The sequence below is a fragment of the Suricata suricatta genome, chromosome 9, assembly GCF_006229205.1.
Source record: "Suricata suricatta isolate VVHF042 chromosome 9, meerkat_22Aug2017_6uvM2_HiC, whole genome shotgun sequence".
Lineage (NCBI taxonomy): Eukaryota > Metazoa > Chordata > Mammalia > Carnivora > Herpestidae > Suricata > Suricata suricatta.
In genome coordinates this window covers 93780728-93806868 of record NC_043708.1, presented here as the reverse complement: position 1 = coordinate 93806868, position 26141 = coordinate 93780728, and the positions used below count along the sequence as shown (strand labels likewise).

Below are 26141 nucleotides of genomic sequence, written 5' to 3'. Positions count from 1 at the left end.
TTCACTCCCTTCAGGGGTTTGGTCAGACATCGACTTATCAGAGACCTTCCCAGACCAGTCTACCAAAAATAATGCTTGCCCAAGCACTTCCTTTCCCCCAACCTTATTTTACTTTTTCCCCATAACATTTATCACTTGCCATTACATATATGTGTGTGTGTGTGTGTGTGTGTGTGTGTATAGGCATAAATATTTACATTTGTAAATATGTATATGTCACTTGTAAATATATGCCTATATTTTTATGACATATACATTTACATGCCTATACATTTACGTGATATATATAAACATAAATATAAAGAGTATATAAATATGTATATGTACTTATACAAATTTATCTATACAGATGTGTTTTATTTTTAAGTATATTTACTTATTTTGAGAGAGAAAGAGGCAGAGGGAGAAAAAGAATCCCAGGCAGGGTCCACACTGTCAGCACAGAGCCTGACACGGGTCTCAAACACATGAACTGTAACAGATCATGACTTGAGCCAAAATCAAGCCACTTAACCTACTGAGTCACCCAGTAACATGTTTTTTGGGTCTGTTTTTCCCTACTGGAATTTACTAGAATCTAAGCTTCATGAGGGGCATGCTCTTAGTGCCTAGAATAGTGCCTGGATTTTAACAGGCACTAAATGACTATCTAGTAGCCTTCCAGACAATGTGCTAGATTCTGAGATATTCATTCTATCTGAGAATTTTAGCAACACCCAAACAGAAAAGGGCCTAATCACCTGCCATAGTAAGAATCGTTAGATTAATATTTAGATTCAAAATTTCAATAAGTTGACTTCACTTGCCACAAATGAGTACCTTCAGTGAAGGGGAAAAACAGGTTGTATAGATTTCGTGGAAAAAAGGCAACTAAACTCAAGTTTTTTTAATTTGCATTATTCACCTCAATATCTTGCACAATGCCTGGATTTTTGGTGTTTTAGAGGAAGTAAACAAAACTAATTTTTTTTGTTTATGTTTATATTATCAAATACCAAATTTTATGGTATTTGGGAAAATCTCATGAGGCAGAGTATGAACTATTTTCTCATATCAAACCATTCTTTTTTATAAATAGAAGATACAACTTCTGTGATCCCCTAGCAACTAAAGATAATTGATGTTAATATCCTGAATCTGAACAGGGAAAATTAAGAGCAGTGATTTTTTAAAATAAAGGTACACAGTCTCAAGTGTGGTTTCAACAGATGGCAGCCGAAGTAAACAAATAAAATCTTTGTATACAGTGGAATTACATAGTTTGAAGAAGAGTATAGTCTGCTGTCCACCACTGCTTACACTGTGGTAAGGATATATATCTCTTACATCTTTGTTCTTCTATGTATTGCTTCTTCTTCCTCTACTGATCTTTCCTTTGATTTGCTTTTACCTTCTTCAGGATGCTTCTCCTGATGTCCTTGGTCTCAATTTGAGCAATTCTGTCTTTGTGTTTGAAATACCTTTTCATAATTTACATAAATTATAACATTTTATTAATTTGCTAATCTCATTCCCCTAAAATATTATTCATTGAAACAATAAAGGGTACTGTCTTTTATTTCTGTGTTCCATTTGCATTAGATAGTTCCTGTCCTTAGCAGGTGTTCTATAAATACTTGCCAGATGAATAAATGAATAGCAGGTCTTCTCTTATTCCAGCCTTGCAGTGGGAACTAACATTCCCCCAGGTTCTAAGCTGTTCGTTGAAATAACAGAAAACTGGGAAATTACTGGTCAGTCTTCCTTAATTCAGTTTTTTCTTTAGTGTTCCTGTGCTCCTTTGTCTTGTTAAATATACTCAGTGGACAATTTTGGAGAACTTGTACTAAATAATGTACTAAATGTGTCTACTACTTGTTCTATTTTGTACTAAAACGTGTCTGTTTTTTATTCTATTTTGAACACATTTTTATTTAAGAACTCACTGTCATTCACTTATCAGTTCAAATGCTTTATTTCTTAAAATTATTCTTTTAACTTATTCAAATGCTTTTCTAGTCCAAATTTGGTATTCTAGCCTTAGATTTAAAACTCATTTTTCCTGAGCATATTTCCTTAAATATACAAAGGAATATTTCTTCATAGAGTGTGTTGAAAATTAGGAAAATCAACGGTTCTGGTTCTGTCAGGGGCAGTGTTTAGAGTGTTATTTTGATAAAATCCAGTAGCTCTGATATGGCTTGAAAATACTTGCTCCTTTGGAGTATAATTGCAAGGAAAAAACTGTGGCATAGGTAAAAATTCACCATAATTACTTGAATTGGTTTTATACATAATCATCTTAGGTTTTGATAGTGAAGTAGCTGTACGTAGTGTCTTTGGGTCCAACATACATGAAAACACAGGATTTCCAGGGTTCACACAAGGAGGAAGTTGTTCAGGTTTCATTTCCATGTCTGAATTTGAAGTTGAAGCACTTTTCTTGTCCTAAAATATAAAAATATAAAATCATTCTCAATTATAAATTTTGGGGGAAAAAACAAACTTAAACTTAGCACCAACCCTGTCTTATACCATTCACAAAAATTAACTCAAAATGAATTAAAGACTTAAATGTAAGTCCTGAAACCATAAAACTCCTAGAAAAGAACACAGGGGAAAAGCTCTATGATTTTGTTCTTGGCAAATAGTTTTTACATATGACATCAAAGGCATAAACAACAAAAGCAAAACTAACAAGTGAGACTGCATCATACTAAGAAGCTTATACAGCAAAAGAAGCAACAGAATGAAGAGACAATCTGTGGAATTGGAGAAAATATTTACAAACCATATGGATAAGGGATTAATATCCAAAATATACAAGGAACTCATATAAGTCAGTACCAAAAAAGTATCTGACTAAAAAATGAGCAGATGACCTGAATAGACTTTTCCCAAATAAGACATACAGATGCCCACCAGGTACATGAAGAGGTGTTCAACATGATTAATCATCAAAGAAATGCAAATTAAAACAATGAAGAGATACCACCTCACTGTTATAATGGCTAGTGTCAAAAAGACAAGAAATAACAAATATTGGAGCGGATGTGAAGTATTGGGAACACCTGTGCACTGTTGGTGAGAATGTAAATTGGTGTAGCCACAATAGAAAACACTATGGAGGTTCCTCAAAAAAAAAAAAATATATATATAATTAACATGCGATTCGGCAATCCCAGTTCTGGTTATATATTCAAAGGTAGTGAAAGCACTATCTTGGAGAGATATTTGCACTCCTCTGGTCATTGCAGCACTATTCACAATAGCCAAGAAATGAGAACAATCTTAAGTGTCCCATTAATGCATGAATGGCTAAAGATGTAGTATACTATAGTCTCGTGTATGTACACACATGAATATTAATCAGCCATAAAAAAGAAGGAAATCATGCCATTTCACACAGCATGGAAGCCATTATGCTAAATGAACTCAGTCAGATAAAGAAGAGTATTAGATTCTCATATATATGAATATAAAATTTTAGAAAAGTGAAACTCATTGAGGGGTACCTGAGTGGCTCGGTTGAGCATCTGACTTGGGCTCACATCCTGAATTCAAGGTTCATGAGTTCGAGCCCCACATAGGACTCTGTGCAGATAGGATGGAGCCTGTTTGGGATTCTGTCTCCTTCTCTCACCCCTCCCCTGCTTGCTATCTCTCTCTCAAAAATAAATATTAAAAAAAATTAAAAATAAAAAAGTCTAAATCATTGAAACAGAATAGTGATTGCCAGGGGATGGGTGAAGGGGGAAATGGAGAGATAGTGGTGAAAGAGTACAAACTTCCACTTCTAAGAGGGATAAGTTCAGGGGACCTAATGTATAGAGTGGTGAGTATAGTTAACATTATTATGTATTTGAAAGTTGCTAAGAGATTTTAAATGTTCTCACCACAAAAGTAACCTTAATTATGCGAAGAGATCGTCAAAACGAATAAATACACGAGTAGAAGGCAAATCAAAGGTAAGGTAAGTGAAGTATTCTCTGAGTGTGGGGGACCAGCCCACGCACCCCAGTCGAAAGGTCCCGAGTAGGGGTTGGTGTCGGCGCAATATCTCTAGAAAAGAAGACAGACAAGATGGACCAGACAGACCAGGCAGACAATGTGGATGGTGGTAATTTCTTTTCTTTTTGACACTTTAAGATAGTCAGGGTCTTATATACCATGGGTGATTACATCATTTCTTTAATGGTTACATAGTTCAAGGTCCCTGAAGTAAAGACATGCTCCAGAAAAGGTCATTTTTATCTGGACTGTAGTAAATAACAGGAACAATCAAGTCATTACAAAAGAGGGATTCCCTAATAATAGTCTGGCTCCAAGCGGGAAGATGAGCCTGAAGAATTCTAGGAGGAGATTTACATTCCTTAAGGCCCTTCATCAGTTATGCATGGACAAGATGCTTATCCTTTAATAAGCAAATTTTTTGGCAGAGGTTTGTGTTAACTCCCTACACCAGACAAAGAGCTAGAAAGCAAAGTAAGGGGAGGGCTGGAGCCACTGACCCAAGTTGAATCAAAGCCAAAAGTATATGTCTCTTTACAAAGCAATGAGAAAATCGTAGGATGAACAGAAGCCACATGTGTGGCCCAGGAGGCCAAATATTGTTTGAGGGTTATTTTTGCCTACTGGGCCTCAACAGCATAAAGAGATATGCATATTTACTCATGATAAAGCCCTTTATTTGTGATAAGGCTATTAGTATGTTCTGTGGTATCCAAATAGGCAAAAAATTTTGGTTAGTTTAAAAATATAAAAATAAGAATATGTGGCAGCTTCTGGAATACTTAAGATCTAAATCCTTCCAGATGAGAAGTTACGTTATTATATCTAAATAACTTCATGGTAGTTGACAGGGTACTATAACTCTGGTTTTAAAAGTTGTATTAAATAGAAGATTGTTTATTTATCATCTGTAAATTAGTTTAAAACAAAACAAAAATTGCTATAGTTCCTGTGGTTATGGAGATACAATGAAATAAAACTGGATGTAAGCAATATAAATGGAATCAGTTTTTATCATTTTCTTTCAGGTTTACCTCAATGCATATGGATGATGTTCCAGAATTCAGTTCTAAAATTTACAGGTTATTTATTAACACTGAATTAGAATAGTACAGCTTGCTAATACTCATTTCATATTCATAATATTTTTTTTTTTTGTAGAGAGAGAGGGAATGAATGAATCCCAGGGGAGGAGCAGAGAGAGGGAGAATCCCAAGCACAGAGCCCCAAAAGGGGCTTGATCTCATGAATCATAAGATCATGAACTGAAATCAAGAGTGGGATGCTCAACTGACTGAGCCACACAGGTGCCCTAGGATATTCATAATCTTGTAGGAAGCTAGTAAAGCTGGAAGTAGACCGCATCAGATCTTGCTACTAAGTCTTTGTGACACTGCTTATTTAATTTTTTTTTCAAATATCAACAGTATAGACACTGGATAATTCCAAGTCATCAGAATCCTATGGTATCTCAACACGTTAGGTTTTCCTCGAAACGTGTAGGTTTCTGGAAGCGCGTCAGTGGCTCACTTGGTTAAACCTCTGACTCTTGATTTCAGCTCAGGTCATGATCTCCTGGTTCATGGGTTTGAGCTATGAGGTGGGCACTGTGCTGACAGCATGGAGCCTGCTTGGGATTCTCTCTCTTCCCCTCCCTCACTCATGCTTGCTCTCTCTTAAAATAAATATATAAACTTAAAAAAATTTTTTTTAAAGTGTGTAGGTTTCTGGAGCACCAGGAAAAGCTTCTTAGCTTTTAGTTAAGAACCTTAGCTTCTGTAGGTGGAAGGTGGCTTCCCTGTAACTTGCAGTAAACAGCAGCAACCCTAATAGACTTTAGGGACATCCAGTCAGGTTGCCCAGAGCAACCTCAGTCACAGAGGACTCTCATCAAATCACCTTCGACTAAATTCTGATCATCTTTGGCTCAAAATAAAATCCAGAAAACCAAATCCAGTCAAACCTGAAGACAAACTCTGTTGGCATATTGTACCACACAATCTGGAAATGTTAAGGGTCTGCCTAAATCTTTTAGACTTTCAGGATAATTAACAAGTGTTTACAGACTTAGAACAAAATATCCAATGGGTGCCTGGGTGGCTCAGTCTGACTCTTGGTTTCTGACTCTTAAGTCAGTCTAAACAACTGGCTCTTGATCTCTGCTCAGGTCATGATCACATTCATGAGATTGAGCCCCAGTGATGCACTGACTGTGGAGCCTGCTTGTGATTCTCTCCCTCTCTCTCTGCCTGTCCCCTGCTGTCTCTCACTCTCAAAAATAAATAAATTAATTAAAAAAAATACTCATTGCTTTTACTTTATGTCATAGGCCTCACTATGGTTTTCTTATTTGGGTTTCACCCTCTTCAAATCTGATATTCTTAAAATATAGAGTTCAAACTGGATACAATTAAAAGCATACAGCCTAAAACAAAGAATAACAAAAGGATTATTTTTAATGCTCTGACAGGTTACACAGCAAATATTACTTAAGGATAAAAAGGTTAATTAAAATTATAAACGATTCTTCTAAAATTGATTGTCTTAAAATTAGACTGTTAAATTGCCTTTAAAAGAATAAAATTCTATAAATATATGGTATTAGCTTTCTCACTAATGTTTCAGTCTCGCCTGGAATTACAGAAAGTGAAGCCACTGTGACTTTTCAAAGTTCTCCATTATAAAAACATGCACATTAAAAAAAAGGTAAACCATTGAGTAATGAAAATGCCCTTTATGGAAGCTGTAATTGTAAACTTAAAAATCGTGTTTTCTTTTTTGGCGTTGTGTTACAAGTGATGTTAACTCTAGCATACCCAAAAGCAAGCAAACAAAAATAATCCCCCAAAAGTAAAATTTTGAGGTCCTTTTTCTTTCTTTGCAGGTCCATCATCTTACTTGTTGATGTTTTTATTTATTTTTTTTTGCCACAATTGGGGGACAAAGCCTTAACTTTAACCTTAACTTGATATTGCTTCCACCAAGAGTAAATACAAGGGCACCATATCCTTTTTTCCCTCCCATCCTTTTTGAAAAAGTCACAGCGTAAGAATGTAAAATTAACCGGGTACATTTTTCTCATTTAAAGCCATCATCGCACAGTTTGCAATGGGGTACGAGTTGCACATCATCCCCAGTCATTTTTATATTTTCAGAGGCAATTCTGGGTCGATGCAATGGACGATTACATCTGTGTAGCCCCGTGGTTTTCTAAAAAGGTACTGGGTGGGGGGCGATGCCCAAATTTACAGCAAGGAGTACCAGCCCTCAAAAACATTCAGCCCTCTGCCCAGACCCACCCAGTCGTACTCGGTCATTCTCGGTATCTTAATTTCTTCGGCAAACGCAGTCTTTCCTGGCAGCGGATGACAAGACCAGCGAGCGCGCCAGGGGACGCGGCCTTTTTACTATACCCAGTTAAAGCAGCGAAATGAGAACGTGATCCGTCGGCTGAATCAATAGGTATCGACTAATCCGCCTAATCCTGGGAGTAGCCCTTTGGGTGAAACCGCGAATCCTTTGGAGTGGTAGGAGTAGCCCGTCTCCATAGCAACCGGTCGCGGCGCCTCTCCAGCGCCGGGGCCCGGATGTTGTGAAGATCGCTGCTGCCCCGCCTGGCTTCCCGCAGCCTGGCGGCGGCGGCGGGCTGCACTCCTCTTCGGGAGTCGTAGTTCTTTCTTCCTCCGGCGCCCTACGTGAGGAACAGTAGGGACTACGAGTCCCGGCATGCTTTGCGTTGCCCCGCCGGCCGCCGCCTCCCGGCTGCGGACGCCTGCGAGCAGGTTGTTGTTTTTAAGAGAGGCGTCACTGTGCTCGGAGCTGTGACCGCTGCCACCGCGACAGTCAACGCAGTCGGGCGGAGGTGGCGCTGCTCGTTCAGGTACGGCCCTGGGCGGGTTGGGACCCTGGGAGAAGAGTCGCGGCCACCGCTCCGGGCCCTGACCCGCACCCTAGTCTGGAGGCAGCGGCGGGGTCTTTTCTGAGGCTGGGGCTGCTCGGACCGGGGGCTCCTCCGGCGGGAGTAGACTCCCGTAGCCTGGCGTGTGCAGTCTCACGGGTGGTCTCGGAGCGCGAGTCCGAAGCGCCCCCGCCCCGGCCTGAGCCGGCCCTGGAGGCGTCAGGTCGGGAGGTCTGGCAGCCTCACATCCCCACTTGCAGACCCGAGCGGCGTGTCCGGGGGGCGCGGGGAAGCTGATGGCCCGGGGAACCCTCCTTCCTTCACCGGGCTTGGGGCGCTACTCGGTCTTCATTGTTGAGCATCCATATGGTAAGATGTTATGTGCGTCACCCGGCCGGATTTTTCAGCCAGCCCATCTTTTTTGGTGACGTTTGAGCCCCGTGATGCCAGGAATAGGAAGATTAAATATTAAATAATGCAGCTGAGATTTCTGCTTATATGCCAGTCTGACAATGATCGGATCTCCTTCCTTATCCTCTTCTCCATCTACCAGCCCACTGTAGCCTGGTCTTGCTAATGGATAACTCCTCTGTAGCAGCTGTCCACACAGTTCCTTGTATGCGTTGCATGTTTATCTGTTTAATGAATCCACTTCTGCCATTGGGAGCGCCAATTGTATCGAACTCAGTAAATTAACGTACTTTGTTGAGTGGGTGAAATTTGCACTGCCTCACAGTTGCTTTTAAAAACGAAGTGGAGCTTTCTTGTAGCTAGAACAGGTAACTACCTGTCGTGCGAATTTTAGATCTACCTCCTCCAGTAAGGTTACATCCATTGGATAGCGCTTGAAATGTTTGTTAGCGCTTCATAGTTTTAAGGTTTGACTCTTATTAGGTCCCACATTTCTCAGAGAGATCTAATTTATCACACCTTAAATGCTAGTGTGAATGGTTTACTATTTGCTGAGCTCTCATCATAAAGGTGAAGGGACGGGAGTAAGGGTATTATTTTCATGCATAATTTTTAACCCTTTACTTTAAGAATAGGATTCTAATTAAAGAAACCATTAAAAAATAAGAATATTCAAGGATGTATGAAATACTACTTTTTAAATGAAAACGGGTTAGAAAATAGTAGAATTTTAATTGTGTAAACTGTGGAGCTAGAAGTGATCAGAAATAAGCTCAAAGGATAGTTATAAAAGTGAGTAGATGGTGAAACACAAATGACTTTTTCTTTATACTTTCTGGTATTTTCCAAATATTCTATGGAAAAGAACTTAATTCCAGTTATATAGACCTTTTAAACATTACTTTAAAAAGCAAATAACAACAAAAAGCACACACAAAGCTCCTGTTACTGCATCCACAGACTATATGAGTAACAATTTGAATGTAAATTATTTGTGCGGAGGGGGCATTAGGTAGATTAAAAAGGGGGAAAAACCCTCACATGACAATAATTCTTAGCATTTGTATCTCTTCTTTTTTAAAATCTGTTTTCATTTTTTCACAGAAAAATCAAAGAAGGGCTTAGTCTTTCATTAAGGCAGTAGAATCTTGATTATTCCTGTAAATCTATCAGGTGACAAAAGATGAGCATACTAATCTGAAAAGATCTGGAGATAGGGGAATTTTAAATGTATTATTTGTAAGCATTTGCCAGTGGAAATAAAGCAGTTGAGCAGTAACAGGATGTGGGCTTTTAAAACTTGTTTTCATTGACTCACTTTGAGTACAATGTTTAATATGTCTGATATTTTGGATTATGTGTACTTTTGTTTTATTTTCTATTATGGCTATGTTACATATGGATGGGTAAGAAGCATATTGTTTAGCCCACATTTTGTTTTCTGTCATAAAGAAAGGGTCACATTGGTCTTCTATAGGAATATTCTGTTTTTGTAATTATCAGTCCAGAAAATTTGAGGTTTAATCTCAACTCCAAGTGTCCACTAACTGTTCATAAAAAATCCATTCTGAAGCTTTTGTTTCTTTGTTTGTTTTTCAAGCTATGGTATTCATATATTATTTTCTTAGATTGTTGTTCTTTGGAGCTTTGCTTCCTCAAATTCCAATTCCTTTTCACTATTTTGTACTTCTTAATTTTGTATATTTTGTGTATTGTGTTGGCTCAATATCTTATTAGATATTTGGTTCCATATACAAGACATAAGAAACCTAATTGATTAACATGTTTGATTTACTAACTGGTTCCATGGTATTATACTCTTGATTGTATAGTTGTATTCTTATCCAAGTTAAATAAAGATTTAAAAAGGCTTGGTGAGTATAAACTGTTAAGATCCTAGAGCACTAGTTTCTGACATGTAAAGAACATGGACACAGCAGCTGGGCCTGTGAAGCCCAGGATATTTTAAAACAGAAAATGCAGACTCATCTAACAATGCAGAACTACTAGAGGCTGGATTGCATGTTATGTGTGGTTAGGTGAGGAAGTTGCCATAAAGTATGTGATAACTTTTATTTTCAAGAACCTCCTTGTGGCAGTTTTACAGTTTTGACTAGATTAAAACAATTTAGAGATAGTGTGTTTCAAAGGACATGTCCAATATATTGCACCAGATAAAGTTGAAAAAAGTTTTGTTTGAATTCTAAGATGAAATTTAGCCCTATAATGTGAGAAGGATTGCAGTTAACTGATAAGTTTAGGGATTTCCTTTTTTTTAAAAAGGGCTTCTGATGTGTGGAAAGCTGTTTAAGGAAGGGCCAATAGAGTTTTCTGAAGGAAGTATTAAAAAATGAGTAAAGTGAGTCAAGGATTTTTCTCCTTCATTACAGGAAGTCAGAAATCTAATTTTTCTTTAGTGTTTGTCCATAAATCAAAATCCTAAAATCTTCTATTATGTTACCTTATTCATGTTACCATCATGATGAAATGTAAACAGAGCATTGGATTGGGAGTCAGGATGTTTCATGATGTTGAGCACATAATTTATGAGTCTCTTTTGTTTCCCTGTGTACATTGTACCTAATACCCAATTGCCTTACTTCATGGGGTATTCGTGAAGATCAAATCACATATGAAAATGACATCCCTTTCTAAGTGGCAGAGTGGTCTATGAATGCATAGTATTATTGGTCTACATAAAACAACATTTACTTAAAAGTAGGTTATGCATTTGATGTATGATGAGAATGTGATGATACATTTTTTGACTGGGAAGTTTGATGGAAAAACGTCAAATGTATTACTTGGATGTTTTGGTAGAGCTTTTGGCTTTTTCTAGGTTGAAGGAAACCTGGCCCCTGTCCTGACTGTGACTTTGCACTCTTCTGCATTAAAGGTCCTGAAACTTCAGTATGCTTTTATGCTTGGCTTTTAATTTGGGTTTTGATTTTGTTTTTAATTGCACATCTAAAGTATAAGGACATCAGTGTAACTTCTAACAGTAGGAAGTGGATGTTTTTCACCTTCTAAATGTGTTTAACGTTCTAAAATGTTACTTTAAGTTGATTTCATAACAGGCTCATAACGTGAGCCTACACTGAATATGAAATCGTAGGTCCTCTGAGAGATACATTGCATGTGTAAGCATTGGACTTGCAGAAGTAGTTTACAGCTTAGACGCTGCTTCTGGGAAAGTCAGTGCTGCTTATTACAGCATCTGACCCTTGAGATTAACTTCAAGTAAAGTGGACATACAGAATATTAAAGTAAAAAAGTCTTTTAGAAACTTTTCTGAGGACTTCATGAGAATAAATATAAGTGAAAGTAAAAGGCAAAGAAATACATTATGTATCCTGGTTTGGTAACAGGTGTTTATATAGTTAGTTGGTAACTCAATATCTTTACTAATATTTTCTAATATTACTACTAAAAAGTAACAAAGGATGTATATTCTATATTTTTTTAAATGGAAAACATGAAAAGTGTAAAATCCCTTTGTTTTTCATAAAATTAGGACAAATTAAAGGAAAAGTATAGATAGATAATGATATTTATTTTTTAACAAGTAAAAATAAATTATTTTTTTAAAAATTTGAGAATAAAGGAAAACAAAGAAGCAAAATGCAATTTTATTTATTTATTTACTCATTCATTCATTCATTCATTCATTCATAAAAGGGGGATAGGGGCCATCAGAGGCTTAGTCCCCTGGAGTCTGGTCAAGTTTATGTATTTGTTGGCTTTCTTGGGCTCTTCCAGAATTAAAATATAACAGTCTCAGAAAGCCAGGATTTTTTCTTAGAATGAGAATACTGGTGAAAGGAATGTTACATGCTAAAGGCATCATAATTTCCCCATCACATTTGAAGTTTGAAATTATGTTTACTCCATTTCAAACTTTTTATCAAAGGTGTGGCTTTTAGATTGAGGCAAAAAAGAATAATCTCTGAATATGGTAGTAGTTGCTTTTGTTTCCCAATTTGAGGGATGTTACATCATAGAGGAAACTTGTGAAGAAATTGTGTATTGATTCACTTCTTAGAGAATTTGTTTTCTAGATCAAAAGGTTAATCTGCTGTACATAACAGTGTTGGTGCCTCTTTCTGGGCACGGATAAAGTGAAATTACTACTCTGTTCTATATTTTTTCCAGAGACCTATCTTTAGTGATAGATTTCGGTGTTTTAAATGAAATTCCACTCCATTAGAACTAGGAGAGGGTTACTTACAAAGATCAATTATGTTTATCTTTGCATCCACTCACATGAACCAAGAGGCAGAGCGGCCATAGGACCCACGACTTAGTGCTGTGATTATTGCACTGTGGACTCATCAAAGCCCTCAGTAATGCTATCTTCTCTAGTGTCTGTTTGCCACAGTAAACGTTTCATGCCTCAAATAGTAAACATTTTTCTTTGACTCCCTTAAGCCCTTTAACTTGTTTTGAAGAAAGTGGCCATCCAGAAGATGATTGGATTTGTATCAGTCATATACTATACTTAAACTTGGGTTTGTCTTTTCATTTTAAAAAAGTGTTTATTTTCTGCTGACTATAAAGGTAATAATGGTCGTTGAAAATTTAGCACATATATTACATATAATTTAAGTTTTTTTAGACTTGAAAGGTACTCAAAATTTTGATGGTACATATAGGTTAAAATAAATAGCATTTTATTACACATATTTTTAAAATATGTTGATATCTCTCCATGCCAAGGCATGTTGATCTCCTTTATCTTTTTAATGGCTGTACTAATTACAGATGCTACAAAATTTAATTTTAATTCACTCTTGGTAGACATTTTACTTTCTAATTTTATATTATAAAAATTATTCCTTCAACTGTTCTTACACAAGTATATTTTCTTCCTTTAATTTTTAAACAAATTTTTAATGCTTAATTTTGAGAGAGAGAGAGAGAGTGCTTGTGTGCACACGCTGAGGGCTGGCGGGTGAGGAGGGAAACAGAGGATCTGAAGCAGAATTGGTACTGACAACAGAGAGCCCCATGTGGGGCTGGAACTCATGAACTGTGAGATTCTGACCTCACCCAAAGTTGGACGCTTAACTGACTGAGCCACCCAGGTACCCTTGTGTGTATATTTTCATACTCATGTTAGCATTTCTGTCAGATAAATTTTTAGAAAGGAAATGAATAGGAATTGAAATGGAATTGGTGGGTCACAGGTTTTTTTGCCTGTAAAATTTTGTTGTTAAAAATCAGTGAAAGGAGGGATGCCTGGCTGGCTCAGTTAGAAGAGCATGTGACTCTTGACCTTGGGGTCATGAGCTCAAGTCCCACATGGGGTGTAGAGATTTCTTTTAAAACTTTAAAAAAAAAATCACTGAAAGATGTTAACAGTATTCATTTCCCCTGTTAGCAATACCTATTTCCTCATATCCTACTTGTTAACTTGTTTAGTCTTTGTTAATTGGTTAGGCATTAAAATAATCTTGTTTCTCTTTGGTAGTAAGGGTGACCATTTTTTTTCACTATTTTAAGTTATTTTTATGTGTTTTATAAATTGTTTGAGCATGTTCTTTGCTAAATTTCCACTCAGTGCTTTAACCTTTTTTCTTACTGGTTATTGGTGCACTTGAAGCGTTTTGAAAACTCTGTCATATATGTCACTGATATTTTCTCAGTATATCATTCATGTTTATGTACAGTTACTTTTGGCAAACAAGTATATGATTTTTATATTTTTTCCTTTACATTTTCTGGGTTTTGTTTAAAGCTTAGAAAAAGATCTTTTTTTTTTTTAAGTTTATTTATTTTGATAGAGAGAGCATGACTGGGGAAGAGGATAGAATAAGAGAGAATCCCAAGTAAGCTCTGTGCTATTAGTGCAGAGCTGGATGCAGGGCTCAAACTCGTATAAACCATGAGATCATAAGCTGAGTTGAAATCAAGAATCAGATACTTAACTGACTGAGCTACCCAGGCACCCCAGGAAAAGATCATCTTTTCCTCAGGATTATAAAGCTATTTTCTACTTCCTTTGAGTCTTTTTGTGGTTTCATTTTGTACATTTAAATCTTTAGTCGTTTTACCAGGTGGTCTTAAAAGTTTATGAAGCCATATATTAATAGTGCTTATCTTTTACAAGGCAAACAACATATTGAAAGTCTTTTGTAACGTCATATTTATGAAGTTTAATGGAAGTTGTGATTCCTGAATGATGCCACTTGGCAAAAAACTGATATTTTTTTTCCTTTGGGATGCAGGATAGGGAGAACAATGAAATTGCTTTCTTTTTAAATTCAGAAGTATTTTATGTGAAAGTGGCTGTTGTATTTCTGCATCTCTTTCATCCTCTACCTTCTACACTAACAGTGGAAGCTTCTGTGCTAGGTTGTGAGCATCCAGAATGATAGCCAGTACTTAGTTTCATATGCAGAATTGCCTGTCAAATTTTTTATTCCTTGATGCTTTTGGAAAGCCACTTAGTTTGGCCTTTGCTTGCTGAAAATAGATTGTGAAATTTATCAGCTGTAAAAGTTTAAAAGTCCTATAGAAACTTAGTCTTTCCCTGCTTCTTTTCTTTTTTCTTTTCTTTTTTTAAAATCTTTTTCAAATAAAGGATATTCCTGACCATTCTAGCCAGTAAGCCTTGAAATCAACTTCTTGGGGTTTGTGCTTCTGTTTCCCATAGCACAAATGCCTACTGGGTGCTGGGTACTAGGTATTCCTAAGCTAGGTTTATTTATTGCTAGAATTTGGGGACTGAAATAAGGTTGACACTGTCGATGGTAAAAGTATAAACTGATCATCACTTAATATTGAAAAAAGCAAATTCAATGGAGAGTTCTTCCCTCCTACAATGAACCTATTGAAGACTCCTTAGTTCTGAGACAGGCACATTTCTCACCATCTAACTACAGAAATACTTATGTCAATATAACTTTTTAAAAATGCAAATCTGCCAAATTCCGTAAAGCATAGTGACAGAACCATCTTTATTAGACAGTAAAAGCCTTAGATGACTTTTTTCTTGCATCACTGTTTTTCATTAATGATTAAAAAACCCATCCACCGCTTAGACATCCATTAATAGGATAATAAACTATGATAAATATAATTGTGTAGTCATTAAAGTCATTTTTGAATAATACTTAAAGAGTAAAAAGCTTGTTAAACAGCTAATTGGAAAAAGTAAAGTAGAAAACTTGTTGACACCAATGCTTATATAAAATGTTTGGAAGGATATATCCCAGGTGCATTTAAATAATACTTGCAGCTAATTTCAGACCACAACAATATGAAACTCAGAATCAACCACAAGAAGAAATTTGGAAAGACAGGAGTCCATGGAGATTAAAGAACATCCCACTAGAGAAGATATTTGCAAACAACATATCAGATAAATGGTTAGTATCCAAAATCTATAGAGAACTTGTCAAACTCAACACCAAAAAACCCCCCAAATATTCCTGTGAGGAAGTGGGCTAAAGACATGAACAGATACTTCTCCAAAGAAGACATCCAAATGGTAAACAAACACATGAAATGATGCTCAACATCACTCATCATCAGGGAAATACAAATTAAAACCACTATGAGATACCACCTCACACCTGTTAGAATGGCTAACATTAACAACTCAGGCAGCACAGATGTTGGTGAGGATGCAGAGAAAGAAGAACCCTGTTGAACTGTCGGTGGGAATGCAAACTGGTGCAGCTTCTCTGGAAAACAGTATGGAGGTTCCTCAAAAAATTGAAAATAGAACTACCCTACTTCACTACTAGGTATTTATCCAAGGGATATAGAGATACACTGTTTCGAAGGGACAGATGCACCCCACTGTTTCTAGCAGCACTATCAATAATAGCCAAAGTATGAAAAGAGCCCAAATGTCCACGGATGGATGAATGGATAAAGAAGTAGTATGTGTATACACACACACACACACACACACACACACACACACACAATGAAGTATTACTTGGCAATCAAAAAGAATGAAATCTTGCCATTTGCAACTATGTAGATAGAACTAGAGGGTATTATACTAAGCGAAATTAAAGACAAATATATGACTTTACTCAATAGAGGACTTTAAGATATAAAAGAGATGAACATAAGGGAAGCAAACATAATGTAAAAACAGGGAGGGGGACAAAAACGTAGGAGACTGTTAAATATGGAGAACAAACAGGGTTACTGGAGAGGTTGTGGGAGGGGGGATGGGCTAGCTGGGTAAGGGGCATTAAGGAATCTACTCCTGAAATTATTGTTGTTCTAGATTCTAACTAACTTGGATATAAATTTAAAAAGTAAATAATTTTAAAAAAGAACATCTTACTAAACAATGAATGGGTTAACCAAGAAGTTAAAGAGGGAATTAAAAAGTACAGGGAAGCCAATGAAAATGATGACTCCACAACCCAAAAGCTCTTGGATGCAGCAAAGGCAGTCATAAGAGGGAGGTATATAGCACTCCAAGCCTTCATAAAGATACACAACCTCATCTTACACCTTAAAGAGCTGGAAAAAGAACAGCAAATAAAACCCCAAACCAGCAGCAGACAGGAAATAATAAAGATTAGAGCAGATCAATGCTATTGAAACCAGAAAAACAGTAGAACAGATCAGTGAAACCAGGAGCTGGCTCTTTGAAAGAATTAACAAATTGATAACCTCTTTATTTGATCAAAAAGAAAAAGGGAAGGACCCAAATAAAATCAAGAATGAAAGAGGAGAGATCACAACCAACACTGCACAAATACAAACAATAATAAGGGAATATTATGAGTAATTATAGGCCAATAAAATGAGCAATCTGGAAGAAATGGACAAATCCTAGAAACTACCAAAACTGAAACAGGAAGAAACAGAATTTTTCTTACTTTTTTTTTTTTTTTTACTGTTTTTTATTTATTAGAGAGAGAGAGAGAGAGAGACAGCATAAGCAGGGGAGGCTCAGAAAGAGAGGAGACATAGAATCTGAAGACAGGCTCCAGGCTCTGAGCTAGCTGTCAGCCCAGAGCCTGATACAGGGCTTGAACCCATGAACCGTGAGATCATAACCTGAGCCCAAGTCGGACACTTAACTGACTGAGCCACCCAGGTGCCCCAGAAATAGAATTTTTGAACAGACTCATAACCAGTAAAGAAATTGAAATAGTAATAAAAAACCTCCCAGAAAGCAAGAGTCCAGAGCTGGATGGCTTTCCAGGGGAATTCTGGAAAACATGTAAAGACCTCTATTCTTTTAAAGGTGTTCAAAAAAAACAAAAACAAAAACAAAAACTTTCAAACTCATTCTATGAGGCCAGCATTACCTGATTTCCAAAACCAAAGACCCCACAAAAAAGAACTATAGACCAATTTCCCTGATGAACATAGATGCAAAAAAAATCTCAACAATAGAAGAATTACTCACCATGATAAGTTGAGACTTATATCTGAGATGCAGGGCTGGTTCAGTATCCATAAATCAATCAATGTGAAACATTACATTAATAAAAGAAAGAATAAGAACCACATGAACCTCTCAATAGATGCAGAGAAAGCATTTGACAAAATATAGCATCCTTTCTTGATAAAAACCCTCAAGAAACTAGGGATAGAAGGATCATACCTCTAGATCATAAAAGCCGTACATGAAAGACCTAACGCTAATATCATCCTCAATGGGGAAATACTGAGAAAGGGTCAGGGACATGACAGGTATGTCCAGTCTTGCCACTGTTATTCAACTTAGTATTGGAAATCCTAGCCTCAGCAATCAGACAACACAAAGGAGTAAAAGGCATCTAAATTGGCAAGGTGGAAGTCAGACTTTCATTCTTTGCTGATGACATGATACTCTATATGGAAAACCCAAAAGACTCCACCAAAAAAACTGCTAGAACTAATCCATGAATTCAGCAAAGTTACAGTATATAAAATCATTGCACAGAAATTAATGGCATTTCTATACACCAATAATGAAGCAACAGAAAGAAATCAAGGAATCGATTCCATTTATAGTTGCACCAAAAGCCATAAAAAAAAAATTTTGGAATAAACCTAACCAAAGAGGTGAAAAACCTATACATTGAAAACTATAGAAAGCTTATGAAAGAAATTGAAGAAGACACAAAAATGGAAAAATAATCCATGCTCATGGACTGGAAAAACAAATATTGTTGAAATATCAGTACTACCCAAAGCAATCTACAAATTCAATGCAATCCCTATCAGAGTAACACCACCATTCTTCTCAAAGCTAGAACAAACAATGCTAAAATTTGTATGGAACCAGAAAAGACCCTGAATAGCCAGTGCAATCCTGAAAAAAAACCAAAGCTGTAGGCATCACAATTCTGGCCTTCAAGATATATTACAAAGCTGTAATCATCAAGACAGTATGGTACTGGCACAAAAAACAAACAGATCAATGGAACAGAATAGAGAACCCAGAAATAAACCCACAAACGGATGGCTAACTAATCTTTGGCAAAGCCAGGAAAGAATATCCAATGGGATAAAGACAGTCTCTTCAGCAAATGGTGTTGGGAAAACTGACATCAACATGCAGAAGAATGAATGTGGACCACTTTCTTATACCATACACGAAAACAAACTTGAAATCGATGAAAGACCTAAATGTAAGACAGGAGATCATCAAAATCCTAGAGGAGAATGGTCAAAATTTCTTTGACCTTGGCTGCAGCAACTTCTTGCTCAACACGTCTCCAGAGGCCAGGGAAACAAAAACAAAAATGAACTATTGGGACCTCATCAAGATAAAAAGCTTCCGCACAGCGAAGGAAACAGCAAAACTAAATGACAACTGATGGAATGGGAGAAGATATTTGTGAATGGCATATCAGATGAAGGGTTAGTATCCGAAATGTATAAAGAACTTATCAAACTTAACACCTAAAAAACATATAATCCAGTGAAGAAGTGGGTTAAAGACTTGAACAGACACTTCTCCAAAGAAGACATCCAGATGGCCAACAGATGCATGAAATGATGCTCAACATCACTCATCATCAGGGAAATACAAATCAAAACCACAATGAGATAGCACCTCACACCTGTCAGAATGGCTAACATTAACAACTCAGGAAACAACATGTTGGTGAGGAGGTGAAGAAAGAGGAACCCTTTTGCATTGCTGGTGGGAATGCAAACTGGTACAACCACTCTAGAAAACTATGGCGGTTCCTCAAAAAATTAAAAATGGAACTACCCTACAACCCAGCAATTGAACAACCTAGGTATTTATCCAAAGGATACAGGTATGCTGTTTCTAAGGAGCACGTGCACCCCAACATTTATAGCAGTGCTATCAACAATAGGCAAACTATGGAAAGGGCCCAAATGTCCATTGGCGGATGAATGGATTAAGAAGAATTGGTATATTTATACAATGGAATATTACTCGGCAATCATAAAGAATGAGATCTTGCCATTTGCAACAGTGTGGATGGAACTAGAGTGTATTAGGCTAAGTGAAATTAGAGAAAGAAAAATATGATTTCACTCATGGGAATTTAAGATCCAAAACAGATGAACATAATGAAAGGGAAGCAAAAATAACATAAACACAGGGACAGGGACATAACACAAGAGACTCTTAAATATAGAGAACAAATTGAGGGTTGTTGGAGAGGCCATGGGTAGGGGGATGGGCTAAGTGGGCAAAGGGCATTGAGAAGGACACTTGGGATGAGCACTTGGAGTTATATATAGGGGATGGACCACTGGATTCAGTCTCTGAAATCATTATTCAACTATATGCTAACTAACTGGGATGTAAACTTAAAGTAAGTTAAACATCACATTTGCAGCAAATATAAACTGTATTTACTATCACTATCGAAAATTTTCTTTGCCTGTGCCTTTTGTTGGCGTTTGTACATGCTCTTCTTTTTGCCTGAAATACCCTCCCCATTCTTTATATGCATGGTTTTGCTTCTGTTTGTAGTCACCTTGCATTTTGCCAAATCAAAATCTATTTTGAGCCCTGAATGATAATTAAAATAAAAGGATTTAGAACAGTGTCATATAGTTTACGTTTAGTAAATATTTGCTGAATGAATGTGAATGAATGAATTTATCTTGTTGTCAGAGGGTTGAAGCAACTTATGGAGGTAAACAAAATACAAGAAGGCAACAAAAGTTGAAGGGAAAAATGATTCAGAGAGAGCATAATGGTAGGGATTATGAAATGGAACCAAGGATGAAGATATTCCTTTACTCACAATATACATTATGAGGTCTGTATTTTTACCAAGGCTAGGTATCAAGAGGGAAAACTCTTCAGTTACTGAAGCCAATTGTTTAGGATAAGCTCTGTTCTTATTCTAACACGAAAATCAGAAAGATATTTCTACAGATGGTTTTTATAAAGAAGATGCTTGAAAATGTAGTGAAGTATATTCTTACTAACAGTTTCAAGGAACAAGATAATGAGTTCAGTAGGACTTTTTAAAGTGACTTGTTAGTGTATGTCAGTGGCATCACAACAAAGCAAAATTATGTTGGGGTAAGGTTAAAGTGTGCCACTTTTAAGAGGGCTGTCTGTGCTACAGAGTTAGAGTAAAATGCCTTTGTGTAGATCTGAATTAGACTTCACTGTCTTTAAGACTAAGTTGAGAGCCTCTCCCGTATGACATCGGAAGACTGGTCTCCTGATAGATGCAAGAGTATCATCGTCTCTGACTGCTGAAAGGAAGTTGAAGTGATACAGAAGCCAGCTCCATCTGGAGACTTTGATTTTTTAAAATAGATTCTGCTATGCTTTTGCAAGAGTCTCTTAGAATTGAGGAATACAATAACAGGGTCAGACCACTGGGGTGATGTGGCATTAGGCTTCATCAAATCGCTTTCCTTGCTGCTAGAGACTTTGGGAAGCTGAAGAGTGGGTGAAATTGTTAGATAATAGTGGGTTTCTCTTTTGACCTCTTCACTGTGGTAGTGATTATAGTGGCTCTAAATCCCTTTTGAAAATAGGCAGCATTAGAAAAATACTCATAACTATGCTAAGTTTAACAGAGGCAAGCTTAGGGTTAGGGCTAAAGTTGAAGCTCTTTATCAAAGCCTTGAATATAATACTAACAAGCAAAGTAACTCAAGGACAAAAGTGATACAAACTACCATTAGGCAAGTTTACTAAGAAGTAAATGATACAGATTCAGGAAGAGAATCCATTGCGTTAGAAACTGATCTAGAAAAATTTCATCGAGGAGAGCTGAACTTAAATATAGAAATAAGAAGAAAGGAAGGAGGAAAGCATTCCAGGAAGTGTAACTTGAGTAAGTGAAGACATGGACATAGGGGTGTCCATTCTGTATTCAGAAGGCATAGCAAGGAGGTTACTTTGACCAGGTGAGATAGGGAGGGAGACCCAAGTGATCGCTGTGTTAGAGCCAGATAGTGAAAGTTCCTGAGTATCTCCCTAAAGGGTTTGACTTTTTGTAGAGAGTAGCTGTTCTCAGCGTGAGATTGAAGTAAGTATTATATGTAACCTGCAGTCAATTTCATCTTTGTCTGTATATAATTGCTTTGGGTGGTTATATATGTTTAGGAATGGACCAAGAAAAATGTTGAAAAATGGTACTAGAGAAAGTGACAAGTACCATAATAATTAAAACAGCATTGTATTGGTACAAGGAATATAGATTAGTGGAGCAGAATGGAGACTACAGCAATTGATTCATACATGTATAGAACTTTATTATTTTTTAATTTTTTGTTTATTTTTAAAATTAATTATTTTTTAATTTATAGTGTATTTTCAAGTTGGTTTCCATATAACACCCAGTGCTCTTCCCCACAGTGCCCTCTTCCATGATCATCACTCCCCTTCCCCTTTCCCCCTCCCCCTTCAGCCCTCAGTTTGTTTTCAGTATTCAAGAGTCTCTCATGATTTGCCTCCCTCCCTCTCCCTAACTCTTTTCCTCCATTTCCCCTCCCCATGGTCCTCTGTTGGTTTCTCCTGTTAGACCTATGAGTGAAAACATGGTATCTGTCCTTCTCTCTCTGACTTACTTCACTTAGCATGACACCCTCGAGGTCCATCCACTTTGCTACAAATGGCCAGATTTCATTCTTTCTCATTGCCACGTAGTATTTCATTGTATATATAAAACACATCTTCTTGAGCCATTCATCAGTTGGTGGACATTTAGGCTCTTTCCATGATTTGCTACTGAAAGTGCTGCTATGAACATGTGCCCCTATGCACCAGCACTCCTGTATCCCTTGGGTAAATCCCCAGCAGTGCTATTGCTGGGTCATTGGGGAGTCCTCAAAAAATTATGTTTATTTATTTTTGAGAGAGAGACAGAGACAGAGAGACAGAGTGTGAATGGGGTGGAGGAACAGAAAGCGAGGGAGATCTAGAATCTGAAGCAGGCTCCAGGCTCTGAGCCTGATATGGGGCTCAAACTCAGGAACCATGAGATTATGACCTGAGCTGAAGTCAGACGCTTAACTGACTGAGCCACATGGTGCCCCTATAGAACTTTATATAATAAAAACTGGCATTTCAAATCCTAGAAAAAGTATGAAATTTCAGTAACTGGGTTAATTTCTAACTTACACTAAAAGGGAAAAAAATGCAGATACATAGATTTAAATAGTTAAATGTAAAATCCAAAACTGAAAAAGTAGAAAATATAGGAGAATAATTTTGTAATCCTTGGAATAAGAAAGATTTTCTAAGAGCAAGCAAGAGATCTATGTGTTCTAAAAAACACCCCATTCTCCATCCTCCATCTGCCTAAAATTTAAAAACATATCTATAATAGAAGGTATTTTTAAAAAACTGAATCATTTTGGAAGAAAATATTTGTGATGGGTGTAACAGTGAATTATTTTGTGACCCACTTTAAAGAACTCCTGCAGATTAATAAGATACTCCAATAGGAAAGTAAACATAGGAACATTAATTTACAGAAAAGGAAATAAGCGTAGCCAGTAAACATTGGGAAAGATGTACAACCCCACTATGTTATCTGAGGAATGCAGATTAAAATAAGATCGTTTTTGCTCATGAGATGATCACAAATTAAAGATGGTTGTTACCCTTTTGAGTTTATGTAGAAATAGGTGCCCTCATATTTTGGTAAGAGACCTTGCCTAACCTTATTAAAATTCTGATCCCTACATTGTTTTCCCTCTTCATGCTTTATTTTTCTCCACCATTATTTGCCACCACCTGGCTTACCACATATTGCTTATTTGTAGCCCTAGAGTGCCAACTCTTCAGGGGAGGTCCTGTTTTTCTCCCACCCTGCTGTGCTGTATCCCCAGTACTTGGAATAATTCGTGCATGACACATAGTGCTTGCTCGAGAAGTAGATGCTGACTGACTGAACTGTTAATGTTCCAGTTGAAGATAGGCTCATTTAAAATATTTCTGAATAGTTGTTGTTGGAGAAAACATTAAGTATAAAGGACGTTTAAAAAGTCTTTATTAGTTGGGGTCTTGGATCCTTTTCCCTTTCTCAGGATGAAGTCTGGTTTAAAGCAGGCATTTTGGAGAGGTGAAAGTTCCATAGCCTTTGGAAAGCATTTTAGAAGTAGGTTCTTGAAAGCTATCAAGACTGACTCATCTTTGATCCCACTTACAGCACAGCAGCACTTGTGAGACCTTTGCTGACAGCCCACTGGTTGGCTTACACTGGAATTATAGACGTGTGAGAGAATAATGCCCCCATTCTTCTTCATCATGTCTCATTCTAGAAGATACGGTGGTAGGAAGCCTTATCCTTTTCCATAGTAAAATGTAGCTACTCAGGAAGGATGAGGCGCACCATCGTATCAGGTAACGCTCAGTGCAGTTATACTCACCGAGATAAAATTAATGTTATTGCTGTTACTGCTTTTGACACCTGATGCCTGAAGTGTTTTACGTCTTTAGCCCATAACTCCCCTAAATTCAGTCTCTAGCTTCCTGCTTGATGTTTCCACTTGAATGTGATAATCGCTGTCTCAAGTTTAACATGCCCTCAAATAGTTCACCGGTTTTCTTTTCATAATTTACCGCTTTTGAAGTCTTTCCTTCTCAGCTGCAATTTGGTTTTTGTATTCTTTTATGCCAGGACTCCTCTCTCACACCCTATATTCAATATTTTGGAAAGTACTGTTACTTAGCTGTACCTTCAGAATATATGTGTTACCTGTCCACTTGTGACTGTTTTTACGGCTACCACCCTGGTCCAGACCACCATCACCAGCTGGATTCGTGTAGTTTTGCAGATGACCTTCCTGTTCCTGCCTTTGCTTTCCCCCATAGTGCTGTCTAAATAAGGCTACCAGTATGGTATCTTTCTTTCCTCAAAATTCTTCTGTGCCTCTTAGTTTTCACTCAAAGTAAGAAGCTGCAAAGTTTTAGGATATGCAAGGCCCTACATGCCTGTTAGCCCTGTGTCCTCATCTTTTCCTGCTTTCTTGCCAGGCGTTCTCTCCCACACAGGCCTTACTGCTGTATTCAGAGATGTAGGCAGGCTTCCCTCCAACTTTGTACCTGCTGTTTGGTCGGAAACGCTCTTCCCCCAGTTAACTGCATAGTGATTTCCTCACCTATTCGAATATTTGCTCAAATATACTTAACGAAATTTTTTTTAATGTTTATTTATTCTTGAGAGAGAGAGACAGAGCACAAGCAGGGGAGGGGCAGAGAGAGGGAGTCACAGAACCGGAAGCAGGCTCCAGGCTCTGAGCTGTCAGCACAGAGCCTGAGCGGGGCTCGAACCCACGAACCGTGACATCATGACCTGAGCCGAAGTCGGACGCTTAACCACCTGAGCCACCCAGGCGCCTTTCAAATATACTTTCTTAATGAAGCTTTTCCTGACTCTTTAAAAATAAGGTTTTTAAAAAACCTTGCATTTTCTGTACTCCTCTCTTATTTTTCTTCATAGTAGGAAATATACCATCAAATACACTGTATTCTAGCTGTTTATGTTTTGTTTATTGAACATATCCATTGTGGAAGTTGAAATGCACAGATTAATCATTTTAATTCAGGTTATTGCAATATAGAGAAAGTTCATTTATGAGAAACATCTCAAAGAGGGAGGAAACCAAGGGGTTTTATAAGGACAAGTAAACAAGGGTGGAAGTGACTCTTACCCAGGACTTTGTGAGGAAAGTGTTGTCCTTTGTAGATAGTCATTTGTCAGAAGACAAAACAGGACTGGGAGGTTTTTCAGTGTTCCCTGCTTTCTCCCAGCACAGGGCTCAAATGCAGCTCAACTACGAATAGAATTTAAGCCCCAGGAGGCAAGACTCCTTTCGGTTTTGTACTTTGGTATATAGTATTTTCAGTATTCAGCAAGTGCTAAGAAACTCAGTAAATACTGAACAGACATTTAGGCCGTAGTGCTGTCTGCTACAGAATGTGTGATTATACTAGTGTAGAATTGGTCTTTCTGCTGTAAGTAGACTTGTAAATGAGATGAGCCTCCATGGAGTAAATTTACATCTTATCATCACCAGTATGTGCTATTATATTCTCTGTTGAAACCATATGTTTGTAATGCTTACTGTCAAATTCTCTTTCATAGAGTTCTACGTACAAAATCTTACATATTATGAAGAAATCATCCTTAGGATTTCTTATGAAGTGAGAGTCAATTTAAATGATGTCTCTTGTTCTGGAATCTCTTACTATAGGACTTTGGATTTTATCTGGAATGCAGTGGAGACCAATTTTACGTGATCGAGCGGCTCAAATACTAGATTTATGTTTTTGGACAGTGTGGGCAGTTTGGTACAGCAGAGACTGGAAGGGAGTTGATCACAGGTTAGAGATCTATCGGGATGCTGTCAACTTAACTGAAGTCAAAATGATGCAGTTAGGTTAAGAGTAGAGGAAGGAATGAATAAAAAG

General features: G+C 37.3%; 2 protein-coding genes across 6 annotated transcripts in view; one reads left to right on the top strand and one right to left on the bottom strand.

The window, feature by feature from the left end:
- Positions 1-1938: 1938 nt before the first annotated feature.
- Positions 1939-7759, bottom strand: C9H15orf65 (chromosome 9 C15orf65 homolog). The gene is made up of 2 exons (XM_029951752.1): positions 7290-7759; positions 1939-2427 (listed from the first exon to the last, which is right to left on the bottom strand). The coding sequence occupies exons 1-2, from the start codon at positions 7305-7307 to the stop codon at positions 2080-2082; spliced, it is 366 nt and encodes a 121-aa protein (XP_029807612.1). The 5' UTR covers positions 7308-7759; the 3' UTR covers positions 1939-2079.
- The window catches only part of CCPG1 (cell cycle progression 1), a 43299-nt gene continuing 24898 nt past the window's right edge, over positions 7741-26141 (top strand). For 3 of the 5 annotated variants that reach the window (XR_003913273.1, XM_029951743.1, XM_029951742.1), the window contains exon 1: positions 7742-7870. The gene's annotated coding sequence lies outside the window, so the exon portion shown is untranslated. Of the gene's footprint in view, positions 7871-26141 lie in introns of all 5 variants that reach the window. The other 2 variants (XM_029951744.1, XM_029951745.1) reach the window with 2 other exon arrangements.